This window comes from Ictalurus furcatus, chromosome 3 (genome assembly GCF_023375685.1).
Source record: "Ictalurus furcatus strain D&B chromosome 3, Billie_1.0, whole genome shotgun sequence".
NCBI classification, from domain to species: Eukaryota; Metazoa; Chordata; class Actinopteri; order Siluriformes; family Ictaluridae; genus Ictalurus; species Ictalurus furcatus.
Window position 1 is genome coordinate 3,200,805 of NC_071257.1, and position 13,963 is coordinate 3,214,767.

A 13,963-nucleotide genomic window follows, 5' to 3' on the forward strand; every position below is an offset into this window, starting at 1 on the left:
AGAATACACAAACGTAGTGATTAGTACGTCCTGTTTCAGCGGTAATGCAGGACGTACCGCATGCCCCTGCCTCATTGTGAAGTTTTGCTGCATGGTTTTGTCAAGTCCAAGCCTTGTTTATCGTGTATTCTTTAGTTCTGAGTCTCCTGTTTCTCTTGTTGTTTTTATGTTTATTCATTTAGCAGATCCAAAGCTACTTACAAAAGAGGAAATGCAAGCAAAGCCATATATCAAGCAGAGAACAATACGAGTAGTGCTACTATACAAAATGTTTCGTTTTTTTTTTTTTTTTTATTGAGTTCTAGAAAAGCAAAGTGTGCAGAGTAGAGGTGTAAGAGACAGAATAATTATTTTTTAAATAGTTTTTAAGGATAATGTTGGGTTGGCGTTTTTATGGGTTTGTTAGGTGTTCACGGAAGAGCTGGGTCTTTAGTTGTTTTTTGAAGATGGTGAGAGAGTCTGCGGTCCGGGTTGAGGTTGGAAGTGCATTCCACCACTGAGGAACAGTTAGCGTGAAGGTTCTGGAAAGGGACCTTGAGCCACGCCGAATAGGCACTACTAAGCGTCAGTCGCTAATCAGTGGTTTTACTGTTTTATGGATCACGCTTGTTTAATTTTGCCCGCCTGTGTTTTGAGGGTGTTGCGCTCATACAGAGAGTAAATGCTCGTAGAATTTTGACCTGTAACGGAATACATTTGTCAATATGACAAAACAAAAACAGCATCACCTTGCTTCCAACTAATTTACATTCCCACCTGTGCACACATTCCAACCATCCGGAGGACCTACATGCGTAGATCTACTTTGTGCGGATAAAACTCGAGATGGATATAAAATGTATGCAGTATTCAAAAGAAGTACAGTAAAATATTGTTATAAAATGAAAAAGATGGCTTGGGTTAATGGGACATTCTTGACTATGTTGTAAACAGATCATAAAGTAATTTATACCTGCCATGTTCTTCATAGACTGTTTTTGGTGAGGGTTTTTTTGGTTCCACTCGTAATTAGACTTCATGTCCAGTTCCTTTCCACACTTTTATACCTCTCTCTCTCTCTCTCTGTGTGTGTGTGTGTGTGTGTGTGTGTGTGTCTGGCTTCCTATCTGAATTAATGAAATTTTGTCAGAACAAAATTTGAAGAGACAAAGAAAGCACCGGCTCATACAGTTAAACCTGGGGCTTGTGCGACGGTGGCATAAGACTTTGTCCTGTCCTTATAATAGCCACCAGTGCAGCTCTTCAAAACACCTCCGCAAACCTAGACACATACGGTGTCTCTCACCCATTATCACATACAGTAGGTATGTGGGAAAACAAATGTACACACTTGTCTAGATGCTCACAGTCTCACAGTATCACTTCTACTGCTGTGGCTCCCCTCACCCTCTCGGGACTTACCTGATTCATCCTGATGTTCTACTTTTGCTTGGAGCTTCTCACCTTCCATTGCTGTGGATGTTCCCACATCAGTACGCAAAAGATTTGCACTTCCGAGGAAAAAAAAAACCCCCAAACAGCTTATCCCCAAGTCTCACCCTTGGGCATTAACTTTCAGCACACGTAGTACCCTTTGACTTTGTCTAAGAGTACTGTCGGTTTAAACACCTATATCGGGGGAGGTATGTGAAACACACAAGCAACACAAGAATTTCTTTTTTATTCAATAATGTACTCGATGATATTTAGTCGTCGTTTGATGAGTCAGTACGTTTACATGGACAACAGTGATCCGATATTAAGACGATACTCTGATTAAGAAACTAGCATGTAAACGGCGATTATTAATCCGATTAAAGTCGTACTCGAGGTAAACACAAATGGAATTAAGACGTGTGGAGTATTCCGGTTTTAGTCGCATTATCGACGTGCGTTACAGACAGGTACACACCTTCATCACACTATTAACGTCGTGTGAGAGTTTTCACCACGTTGTGCGACAGGACACGTACACACACGGCAAACGAGAGAGCACGGCTGCATCCGAAACCACGTATGTACATACTATATAGTAGGTTAAATACATGTATTTCGGCTATATAGTAGGTAAGTACGCGGTTTGGGACGCAGCCCACGGCTTCAAGCAGTCGTCTGTTTGCACGTACAGCATGACAGATAATTAACTGCACTAGACGCTTTTCGTAAAATTAAAAATGAAACAAAACTGTATACGGTTCCATAACGAAGACGAACCGTATGTCGACACGTGAAATTCTGGAGGGACGGCGTGGCGTGGGGGCGTATTGACGTGTGCCGTTAATCCATCTATGTCCTATAACATGTAAAACCTGAACATGAAAGGAATATTCTAAAAGCGGCTCATGTAAACACCTTAATCAGAATATTGTCTTATTCAGAATAAGGTCAATAATTAGATTATTTCTGTCCGTGTAAACGTAGTCAGTGACTCAGCTGTTTGAACCTCTAGGGCAAGTTCATTCCCCCACCTAGACCCCAGAACATAGACCAGCCTTGATGCACTCCTTCCTTTTATCACTTATGTTATAGCAGCTATAAACAGTTTATTAACTCATCAGCCTTTCTTTTATTCTCTCTTGTAGAGAGAAGACAATGAAATCTCTGACAAAGTGTTGTCGTTAGGGACTCCTTCCAGTCTCCGCACAGAAAACGTTCCCATATGAAAAACGGTGCACCATTCACATATATATATATATAATAGAGAGAGAGAGAGAGAGTCCTGCATACAGGTGTTAGATGTTGCTATTTAATTAATATATTAGAAGCAGTGAATTTCTATACGTCTTACGTGTTGAACTGCATTCAGAGCTGTGCTTGTTCTAGAAAATAAATCGACGTATTCTGACCAATCAGAATCGAGAATTCAACAGCACTGTGCAATAAATGGAAAAATCTCGTAAGGACTGTAAAGCATCCGTGTGCTACACTTCTATAGTCTTCCCTCGTTCAGCAGCTCCTCCTTTCTCGATTCATAAGCGTCTGATTTCAGGAGGGAATATGCGATTGGTCTTCCTCTGAGGTTAAGGCAACATAAAACTCTTAGTGATTCCGGCAAGAGAGTGAGGATAAGTCCTGTCAAATACAATCCTACTGCAATCAATAACATCAAGTGGGAGTTTTTTAGGTGGGATCCACTTCTCAGGGGAGCGAGAAAGAAACGGAGAGCGCGCGTGCGAGAGAGAGAGAGATTTGATTTCTTTCCATCGTTATTCCGAAGCAGCGCGCAGAAAAGTCTGACTTTAAACGCCCTCGAAACTTTTTTTTTTTTTTTTTTTTTTTTAATTTTTAGCGCTTCCGGCTGATGATGGTGTTTAAAAAATTAATTGATTGAGTGCTAAAATCACCCCAACCAGATGGCTTTGGCAGGATATTAAGCTTTTATGGTAGACTAAATTGAAAATGATTACAATTGGGCGATGTTGATGTCTCCAAGTGAAAAAAGTTCAACAGCCCGTGTAGAGGATTAATGATGATGTCGTTTCAAGTCTCTAATACGCTGTTTGGAGGTTGATGATGATTATTACTATTATTATTTTGAGGTCGTCTATAAGAAAATGTGGAGCACGTGAACGATTAGGGAGGTTTTCCTGCAGCAGCTTATGAGGCGTTATTTATTTATTTTTTTTTAACCTCCGTATTTGGAATACCCATCTTCAATCCTCTCCATGCACTTTGTCTCAAGAAGAGGAGAAGGAAGAGGCGGGGCTGACGAACGCCAGCGCAAGACCGGCAATGATGGAACGTCGAGGGTGAAATGGAGGGCAAGTCAGGAAGTAGAGAGCGGACGGACAAATAGAAAGAACAGCGAGGTGATGTACATCGGCTTTGACAGAGCGAGGAAAGAGCGTACCGTGTCCCACTGTTCTCTTGGGTTTCAGCCTGTAATCACTACAGGCTTAACTGGCTACTCGACCTTTTGCTCTGTCTGTTCTGGGGGAAAATTGTAATTCACTACAGATCAGCCACAGGCAGAGCAATTAGCAATTAAAATCAAATTAGTCGTAGACTTAACGAGTCCCAAATCAAACATGGCTAAATTAGGAGAGGATCAAACCAGTCGGTGGCGGCCTTGAAAGGGAAGATCTCGTTATTCCGCCGAGTCTGGACCAGGCTGCCTTCGTGATGATCTGCAGTGGTACAAAATGTAATAAATCGTGATGAAAAATTGATCTTGGGACGGATCGACACTGAATGTAATAACCTGAGGACGACGCTTCCTGTAATTGTCGTTTGACAGATGTCCGGTGGCACGAAGTTTGGAGTTTTGCGTCTCAAAATACTCTAATTAGATTTGACAGCTTCGTGATACCGAAGTCCAAAATGGGAAAAAAAAAAAAAAGAAAAGTTTTTATTGTTCAGCTAGGAATACAATATGTGGCGTACAGATCTCACAGTCGACTGGGTTTTTACAGGATTTCTTGTTTGTTTGGGGGTTTTTTTGGTCATAAAAATACAAGTTAGATGACGTAATAAGTAAAGAATAAAACATAATGAGATGTTCTGCTATAAGATAATAATCAACAATGGAGAAGTGCGACTCAACGGCACATCACGAAGTGTTTTATTCCATTTATACCACAGCAATTTGCCACCAATTACAATATTTTATTAATTAAAGAATGATGACGTGTACATTTTATGCATTTATAGTTGTGTGTGGGGGGGGGGGGGGGGGGTGCTGAAGTGGTTAGCATGTTTGCTAGCACGTAGGATAAGTGGTACAGTTAATGGATGGATTATTGGGTTTATATTACATGGCATCTCCAACATACATCTCCAAGTCCTTGTGGATGAGTTCTCCCTCACAATTGAGCGATTTGCAGCTGGAACATCTGTTCTCGGCTTCTGTTATAGAAAAGTTCTGGGAACTCGGCAGCGCTGTGGTATCGTTAGGAAACACATAATGGAAAAAAGCACCCCTGTTCTCATGAGACACAAACAACAACATACGTTCCAGACGGTTTAGGTGCAGTGTAAAACTTTGGATGAAGTGGTCAGAGGAGAGAAAGGAAAAAGAAAAAAAAAAACCTCATAACAAAAGCAGGCATCATTCCGAAAAGTTCCCCAAGCTTGTCCTCAATCTGTGCAGTCCATTGCACACACCGAGTGCTTTTTACGTCTGTTTGCTGTTTTGCTTTGCCTCTTGCCCGATTTCTTCCATGTCCATCTGATACTATAAGACTCGTGTACGCTTTAAGTCATAAACATCAACAGGCCTCTGACGACCCTCGAGTGATTTAGGAGATCCACTGTCTCACCCCGACACCGGATTATTGGTGTGGACCAAAGGTTCTGATCAACCACTTGGGGTTCTTCAAGGTTCTTTTAAAGGCGCCATTGGATAATAAAGAAAAAAAGAAAGGTCTGAAAACAGTCTGTTGTAGGATACGCAGAACCTCAACGCTTGGTATAAGAGACGATTAAAACGCACGTGACCAGGTTGTAAGTTCAGATCCTCTCCCTGTCGGCCGTGCCCCTGAGCAAGACCCCTAACCCTTCACTGCTCAGCTCTGTGCTCGGATTAGAGTCTGCCTTATTAGTGGATGCTAATAATCTAATTAGGTTGCACAAATGTGTGTGTAGTATTGTTTTTTTGTGAATGCTTGAGAAATGGGTAAAACCCCCAGGAACAAGACCTGAACGGACACAATGAAGGAGATCCGGTGATTGCAGTGTACATGCATCATGTTTTATACTGGATATTTTTGATTTTCTCACGCATGAAACGTTGAGTAATAAGTCAAACGTGTGTGTGTGTGTGTGTGTGTGTGTGTATATATATATTTTGTCCTTCCAGGGTGTCACTTGGCAGGATTAGCGTTACATGTTCAAGCTTGAAGCGTAGATGAAGAGGTGAGAGAGCTGGATCGTCTAAAGCAGTAAAGCGCTGCTGCATCGCTGTGTCTTTAGATCAAAATGATTCTCTCTGCCGCCGCCATCAGCAGGTAGTTGAATGGCATTATGGGATAACATCCATCCATCCATCCATTTTCTGTACTGCTTATCCTACAAAGGGTTGCAGGGAGCCTATCCCAGGGAACTCTAGGGACAAGACACGGGACACCACAGACGGGGTGCCAACCCATCGTAGTGCACAATCGCATACACACACACACACACACACACATCCCAGACGATTTGGAAATGCCAGTCAGCCTACAGCACATGTCTTTGGACTGGGGGAGGAAACTGGAGCACCCGGGGAAAACCCCTGAAGCACGGGGAGAACATGCAAACTCCACGCACGCAGGGTGGAGGCGGGAATCGAACCCCCGACTCTGTAGGTGCTCGGCAAACCTGCTAACCACCATTCTAAACTATATCCTGGACGCCACCGACTGCCACGCATTAATTATAAATATTGATGTATGACTGGACCATCCTGAGTCGCATATTTATGGTTCTGTTTTTTTTTTTTTTGGTCCTTTTAGTATTTCAGGGCTAATGATGCGATCAGTATGTAGCAGTACAATGCACACACGCGTGCACACACACACATGTATTATAGAAAAGTTTGCAGTCATAAATCTCACTAGGTAAGCAATCATAGTTGTGATTGAGTTGTTGTGGTCTCAGTCTGGCCTGTGCACATCAACACATCTACACACACTGTCTCTCTCGCTCTGTGTGTCTCTCTCTCACACACTGTCACACAGATGCCTTCAAATCCATCATGTCCATACCTAGCAGAGGCGTCATGTAGGGTTTAGAGAGGGAGGGTGTGATATTGCACACACTGGTGTGTGTGTGTGGTTGATGGATCACTGTGTATCATGCATATCAAACCCTTTTAGGACTGTAAATGTGTGTTTAGGTTTGAAACCTGAATCGTAATTCAGAATCGATGAGGGGTCGTGCATGCTTCTGTCATTTCTGCACTTTCCACAGACCGACAGCTCGTGTTTCTGATCGAGACCGACACTAACGCGGTCCGTCACCTCGCCAGCGACGGCGCCGCCGCCTTTTTGCAGCACAAACGGCGAGCCTGTGCAGGAAGCTTAGAATCCAGGTGGGGCGTCTATTTCAGACGTTACAGCGGACAGTACGGTACATGTGACCAGTTAGTAGGCTGAGAACCTTAATCTGAGTTGCGTAAAAGATGAACAGCAATTTTGAGAAGTAATTGTTAGAAATTCTCGTAGTTGAGTAAACATCGCTCATGCTGTATCCTGGGGAAACCCGGCGAGGTGAATCTGATACGCTGCAAAATGAGATTCATCACGGATGTGTGTGTATGTGACAGTAAGTGCAGCACAGGGCACTCCTTTCATTATCACACCCAGGAAATACACCGGGGCAAACCAAAACAAACATGACTTTCTCTCTGTGTGTGTCTGTCTCTCTCTGTGTGTGTCTCTCTCTCACTGTGTGTGTGTGTGTCTCCCTGTCTCTCTCTCTCTCTCTGTGTCTCTCTCTCTCTCTCTCTCTCTGTGTCTCTCTCTCTCTCTCTCTCTGTGTCTCTCTCTCTCTCTCTCTGTGTCTCTCTCTCTCTCTCTCTCTCTGTGTGTCTCTCTCTCTCTCACTGTGTCTCTCTCTCTCTGTCTGTGTGTCTCTCTCTGTCTGTATGTATCTGTGTGTGTCTGTTTCTATCTGTCTCTCTCTGTCTCTCTGTGTCTCTCTGTGTGTGTCTGTCTTTCTCTGTGTCTCTCTCTCTGTCTGTGTGTGTCTGTCTGTGTCTCTTTCTGTGTCTTTCTGTGTGTGTGTCTCTCTCTCTCTGTCTGTGTGTCTCTCTCTCGCTGTGTGTGTGTGTGTCTCTTGGTCTCTGTCTGTGTGTGTCTCTCTGTGTGTGTCTCTCTCTCTCTCTCTCACTGTCTGTGTGTGTCTCTCTCTGTCTGTGTGCGTCTCTGTCTCTCTCTCTCTCTCTCTCATGGTCTCTCTCTCTGTCTGTTTCTCTCTCTGTCTCTCTGTGTGTCTCTCTCTGTCTGTGTGCGTCTCTGTCTCTCTCTCTCTCTCTCTCATGGTCTCTCTCTCTGTCTGTTTCTCTCTCTGTCTCTCTGTGTGTCTCTCTCTGTCTGTGTGTGTGTGTCTCTCTGTCTGTGTGTGTCTCTCTGTGTGTGTGTGTGTCTCTTGGTCTCTGTCTGTGTGTGTCTCTCTCTCTCTCTCTCACTGTCTGTGTCTCTCTCTCTCATGGTCTCTCTCTCTCTGTCTGTTTCTCTCTCTGTCTCTCTGTGTGTCTCTCTCTGTCTGTGTGTGTGTCTCTCTGTCTGTGTGTGTCTCTCTGTCTGTGTGTGTGTTTTTGTGTGTCTCTCTGTCTATCTCTGTTTGTCTGTGTGTGTGTCTCTCTCTGTGTCTCTCTCTTTCTCTGTGTGTGTGTCTCTCTCTCTCTGTGTCTGTCTGTGTGTGTGTCTCTCTGTCGCTGTTTGTCTGTGTGTGTCTCTCTTTCTCTCTCTCTCTCTCACTGTCTGTGTGTCTCTCTCTGTCTGTGTGCGTCTCTGTTTCTCTCTGTCTCTCTCTCTCATGGTCTCTCTCTGTCTGTTTCTCTCTCTGTCTCTCTGTGTGTCTCTCTCTGTCTGTGTGTGTGTCTCTGTCTGTGTGTCTCTCTCTCTCTGTATGTGTTTGTGTGTGTCTCTCTGTCTCTGTTTGTCTGTGTGTGTGTGTCTCTCTGTGTCTCTCTCTTTCTGTGTGTGTGTGTCTCTCTCTCTCTGTGTCTGTCTGTGTGTGTGTCTCTCTCTCTCTCACTCACACACGCGCACACACACCCATCTACTCCTCAGTTCGTTGGCAGGAACATGGCTCAAATCCACTTCGAGCACTGTAATCCAACCAAACTATGTATTACACAGCTTGATAAGTTGCATATAAAGAAGTGCACGCTTTCTATGGCTGATTTTACAAATGATAATTGTGTGAATTATGTAGTAGTTCGATTTGAAAACAATATTTGGACGTTTTCGCGTGTGCTATTTATGTGATAGTCTTGGCGTGTTCAGACATCTGGAAGAGTCGAGCCTGACACTAAAAGGACGTTTTAAATGCGAAAGAAAAGCCTGACGTGGCGTAACGTAAAGGAGAATACGTAAATAATTATCAAATAACACCAACACTTTTCACCTTCTTAAGAAATCTATATTTTTGCTAGGATTTTTATTATTTAAAAAAAAAAAAAACAGACTAAAGTGTTAAAAGGGCGACTTCAAGACGCCGAATATGTCCGACACTTCAGTGATCGAATAAACTAAATATAAACCTTTTCTGTCACCTTGTCATTGCTTTTGTACATTTTAAGCACAGTTGAGCTTTTTCTTCCCACGTTAATCACAGTAGGTGAATGAAAACCTTTTCGCAGTTTCTATTTAAACTCCGTCAGCATCGAAGGTGCGAACGTGCGGTGAATATCTAACATAAACCCAAACTTTGACACGGTCTGTAATGTTGTTTTTGTTTTGATGTCACTTCTAGTTGAGGCTGCTTTAAATAAGGATGTACAGTATATCATGTGTGTGTGTGTGTGTGTGTGTATATATATAATATACTGCATACAATGTTTTATATTCATCTCACACACTACAAACACTCCTTGTTTGAGAATATAAGCACTGGAATGCGCCGCTCTCTGAAGGCATTACAGGCCGAGGATCGAATAAGCCGTAAATAATGAATCAGACGGCGGACAGCGAGGATCTCGTTCCCACCTGTTGTTGCTTTTTTTACTGAGTCATCTGCTGCAGGTGTGGTGCACGGTGTTCAGCCACACTTCCCAACACCTGACGCACGGTATCCGCAGTCCACCTCCTCGCTTTACGTCTTTCTCGGAACCCCATTTAGCCTCCGCTTGAGTGTCTGATTAAGTGTCCGAGATCCCGCCGTACACCGTCATTACAGCCCTGAATAGGATTAGCCGCTCTGTTAGAACGAGACACCGTGACGCTGACGGTGACTCTTCAGGGGTCTGTTTGATTTGCGCCGCATCGCTATGACGTTCCAGGCAGCTTCCGGAACTGTCTGGGGATTAGGTGGGATACCGACAGGATAATTTGTCCCGTTAGTAATTCAACCCAAATAAATATGAAGGTTGAATTAATTTATCTATTCGATTTAATCCACAAATCCATAGTTATGTTATTTACAGAGAAGCACAGATTACTTGATGAGTTGCGAGTAAATAACAACCATGACGACGTTGATGGTAATCTCCACCACCATGATGTCATTTTAAAAAGGCAATACAGATATAGATTATACATTCCCCTCCGAAACTATTGGAACGTCAAGGCTGGTTCATTTGGTTGTTCTATACACCAAAGACATTTGGGTTTGAGATCAAAAGATGGATATGACAGAGTTAAGATTCCGGCTTTTATTTCCTGGTATTTACCTCTAGGTGTGTTAAACAACCTAAAACATAGAACCTTTTGTATGAAGACCACACAATTTTTAAGCGAGCAAAAGTATAGGAACAGATAAGAAGTCTTGAATTAAATAACACAGTGTTTGGTTGCATATCCTTTGCTTGCAATAAGTGCATCAAGCCTGTGACTCATTGACATGACCAAATTGTTAGGTTCTTCTTTTGTGGTGTTTCTCCCGGCTTCTACCGGCATCGGCTGTTGTCGTTTTCCTCGGCTGACCCGTTAAGTGTCCGTTGCGGAGTACACCAGCGGTTTCTTTCTTTTTCAGGACGTTCCAAACGGTCGTATTGGCTATACTCGATGTTAGTGCAATGCCTCTGATTGATTTTTCCCTCTTTTCTCAGCTTCAGAATGGCTCGCTTTTCTCCCATAGACAGCTCTCTGATCTTCTTGTTGGTTTATCCTTTTTAACAACAAATGCAGTCTTCACTGGTGAAACTGAAGGCTAAAACCACGAGTAGATGTTCAGAGCTATTCATTGGTTAAACAATCAATCTAACAGGACAAACCTGGGTCAGTCACAGTTTAAAAAAAAAAATAATAATAATAACATTCCAATATCTTTGCTCGCCTACAAATCGGGTAGTCTGATACAAAATGTGCCACGTGCTATGTCGTTTAACACGACTACACACAAATACCAGGAAATAAAAGCTGAAATTATAAACTCTGTTCTGATATTCATGATTTTGATCTCAAACACAAATGTCTTCAGTCTACAGCACAAAAAATAAGGCCTTGCCATTCCAATAGTTCTAATAGAGACTGTACTTTTGAGAACCATGGTTCTAGCTAGAACAGAATAGAAAATTCTTAGCAATATGAGCCAGTTCAGGAAGTCATCAGTAATTTGCAGTTGCTATTTTTCAGGTAACGTTCGACATTAAAGGCTACATATGAATAATTTGTTGTCTTGTTAATAAATAATTGAATATGCATAGTGTATATATTATTCAACAATTCATTAAGCCTTACTTAGCACCGAGCAATAAATGAAACATTTAGCAATGACTCATAGACCACACTGTTATCTGATCGCTTAGTTGGACATTAAACACCTCATACTATCTACTAATACACAGCAAAGCATATCGACTACCAAGTGCAGTGCATCATGCAGCATCGTCAGTGAACATCAGCAAACACACACACGGCACTTATTATCCCGATTACACAGAGGTTACCCTCGGTGCGATTACACGGCATTAATTTTGATCTTACGAGTCCCCTTAAATGAGCCGAATTAAACGCAGGAGTCTGTAATAGAATCTCACAGCGTGTGAAGTAGTCTGGTGTTTATTATAAGGAGAGCTAAACATCTAGCCAGATGCTAGTGTGGTACTTTTTAAATCACTTCGCATGAATCATAATAAAAATTTTTGCACGTAGTTACGTGCATTTGTTTTATTGTCGGCTTTAAGGCTGCATCAGTGAAACGGTGTGAAATGAATAAAGTGAGCTCCAACGCACGTGAAATCTAGGGGGTGTGTCGGAACGTGGGATCACTTGGCTTGATTTGTCCACGACGTACTTCATACCATTCTGTGTCAATTTATTTATTTATTTATTTTACCTGCGACCATTGATGGTGATATTGTACGTTTAAAAGATTTCATAAAAGAAAGGGGGGAAAAAAAAAACACTTTAAGCCATTTGCAAATAAGATAATGTTGATGGCAAAGACAATATGAATGGCCCTTCCTTTCCTCCAAAGAAAGGAAGGGCTTGGGTCTGCTAGCTCATTTATACCAGCCAATCCTGATGAAGCCCTCGCGTACATACACAGATCAGGCCATCAGTCTTGGCGTTAAAGATGCTTTAATGCTAACATATAAGTATCATAGACTACGTTTACGTGCACGTCAAATTCCGTTCAAGGTCTGTATTCGGGTTGCAGCCGTATTCCGAATACGGTGTTTATATGCGTAGAGGCATCGGAAAATTCCTCTATACACGCTTGTATGCCTGAGTTGCTGCTCCTGAATACCTAGCTTACAGCTAAGCATCTGTTAGCACCTACAATTCCTTGCAGACTGAGCATGCGCATTTATGTCCTTTCAGTGGATTTCAGGGAATTCGTATTTGGGGGAAATCAGAATATTGTCTTAATCTGAATCGGATTGCGGCGTTTACGCGACTCGGTACTAATTATAATCGTGCCAAATTCTGATTAATATTGGAATGTTGATGTGCATGTAAAAGTAATCATAGTTCTCAGTGTATCTGAAACATTTGTGTGTTCAGGGTAGAATCATGTCATTGTTGTAATTCTGATATGGGTTGATCATGCTGCTGTGGTTTTACTAAAGTAGAGTGTGTGTGTGTGTGTGTGTGTGTGTGTGTGTGTGTGTGTGTAGTTTGAAATAGGTGCAGGTGATGTGGAGTGAAGGTTCGGCTGGCAGGATGACAGTGGCCAAGCTGCTGCTCTCTTACTTCCTCCTACAAGCACTCAGTGAAGGTAACACACACACACGCGTACACAAAAGCTGAAGTTCACAGTGTACTCGCATTAACTCAGTTCGCCTCTCCTTGTCCGTTTTTATTCATCATCTTCCTCTTGAGCTCCACTCTTTTATTTGTCCCAGAGACATCTCATTACCTGTCTGCTTTTCCACCTGTCGTCCTCTCATCCCGTCTCACCCGCTCAATCAAGATTTCCCACCAGACTGTCACTCTTCACTCTCCTGCTAGATCAACAGCCAGCCCTCTAGCTGTGTGTGTGTGTGAGACATGCTGTGCTGAGTTATCAATGCCGTGCCACCACGACTTCAGAACGTGCTGAATGATGTTCTGATGCTCCTGTTTTCTCCACCTGTCTTCCCCACATTTACCTCTGTTTCAAACTCTCTCGCGCTCTACCTCTGTCTCGGAGCTAATAGCCGTGGCTGATCCTATTGGAGCAGCGTTTTCATGGTTATTATCGCTAAGTGATTGTTGAGGGCTTTGTGGGCCTACGAAGAGAATGGAAGAAAATTAGAGACGTCCTGTTCGCTGCATGCCTGAACACACTGAGCATAATGACTTTATATGGGGGGGACAAAGAAAGAATGAGGGAGAACGAGGGATGGATAGGGAAGGCAAAGGTGGAGGGAGAACAAGAGAGAATGAGTAAGAGAAATGAGAGAAAAACGAGATGCCAGAACGAAGAGGTAGGAAGACGGTGGTGCAAAAAAAAAAAAGCTGTTGGGGAGACGAAGAGAAATATACAGTATATGGACAATTTACTAGAATGAAGGATGAAGTATGGAGAGAATGGAAAAAATAGAGGGCGGGAGAGAAAAAGAATTGGACTGAAAAATAACCGTGAGAAAGAGGCAGATTGGAAGAGTGAGAATGGACACAAAAGGAGAGAAAGAGAGAGCGAGATGAAGGATGAGCGAGATAAAAAAGAGAAGGAAACGAGGGAAAACTGAGAAAGGGAAAGGGGGCAAGAGAGAAAAGAGGATTAAAGTAGTACAAGAGAGAAAGCGCGAAAGAGAATGGACAAACGCATTAGAGGAGATGGAGGGCATGAACGAATAATAGAGAGGCTCAGATTAAATGAAAGGATGAGAGAGAATAATATAACAAGGGAGACTGAACCAAAGAGTGAGAGAGAGAAAGAATAAGGGGGGTGAAAGAGAGAAGAAAAGAGA

At 42.7% G+C, this 13,963-nt stretch overlaps 1 protein-coding gene across 3 annotated transcripts in view; it reads left to right on the forward strand.

Annotated features, from left to right (window-relative positions):
• The window catches only part of cdh23 (cadherin-related 23), a 232,171-nt gene that overhangs the window by 11,504 nt on the left and 206,704 nt on the right, over positions 1-13,963 (forward strand). For all 3 annotated transcript variants that reach the window (XM_053620401.1, XM_053620400.1, XM_053620399.1), the window contains one exon: positions 12,686-12,786. In XM_053620401.1, coding sequence (XP_053476376.1) covers positions 12,705-12,786 — 82 coding nt within the window. In that variant the 5' untranslated portion in view covers positions 12,686-12,704. The remainder of the gene's footprint in view (positions 1-12,685; positions 12,787-13,963) is intronic.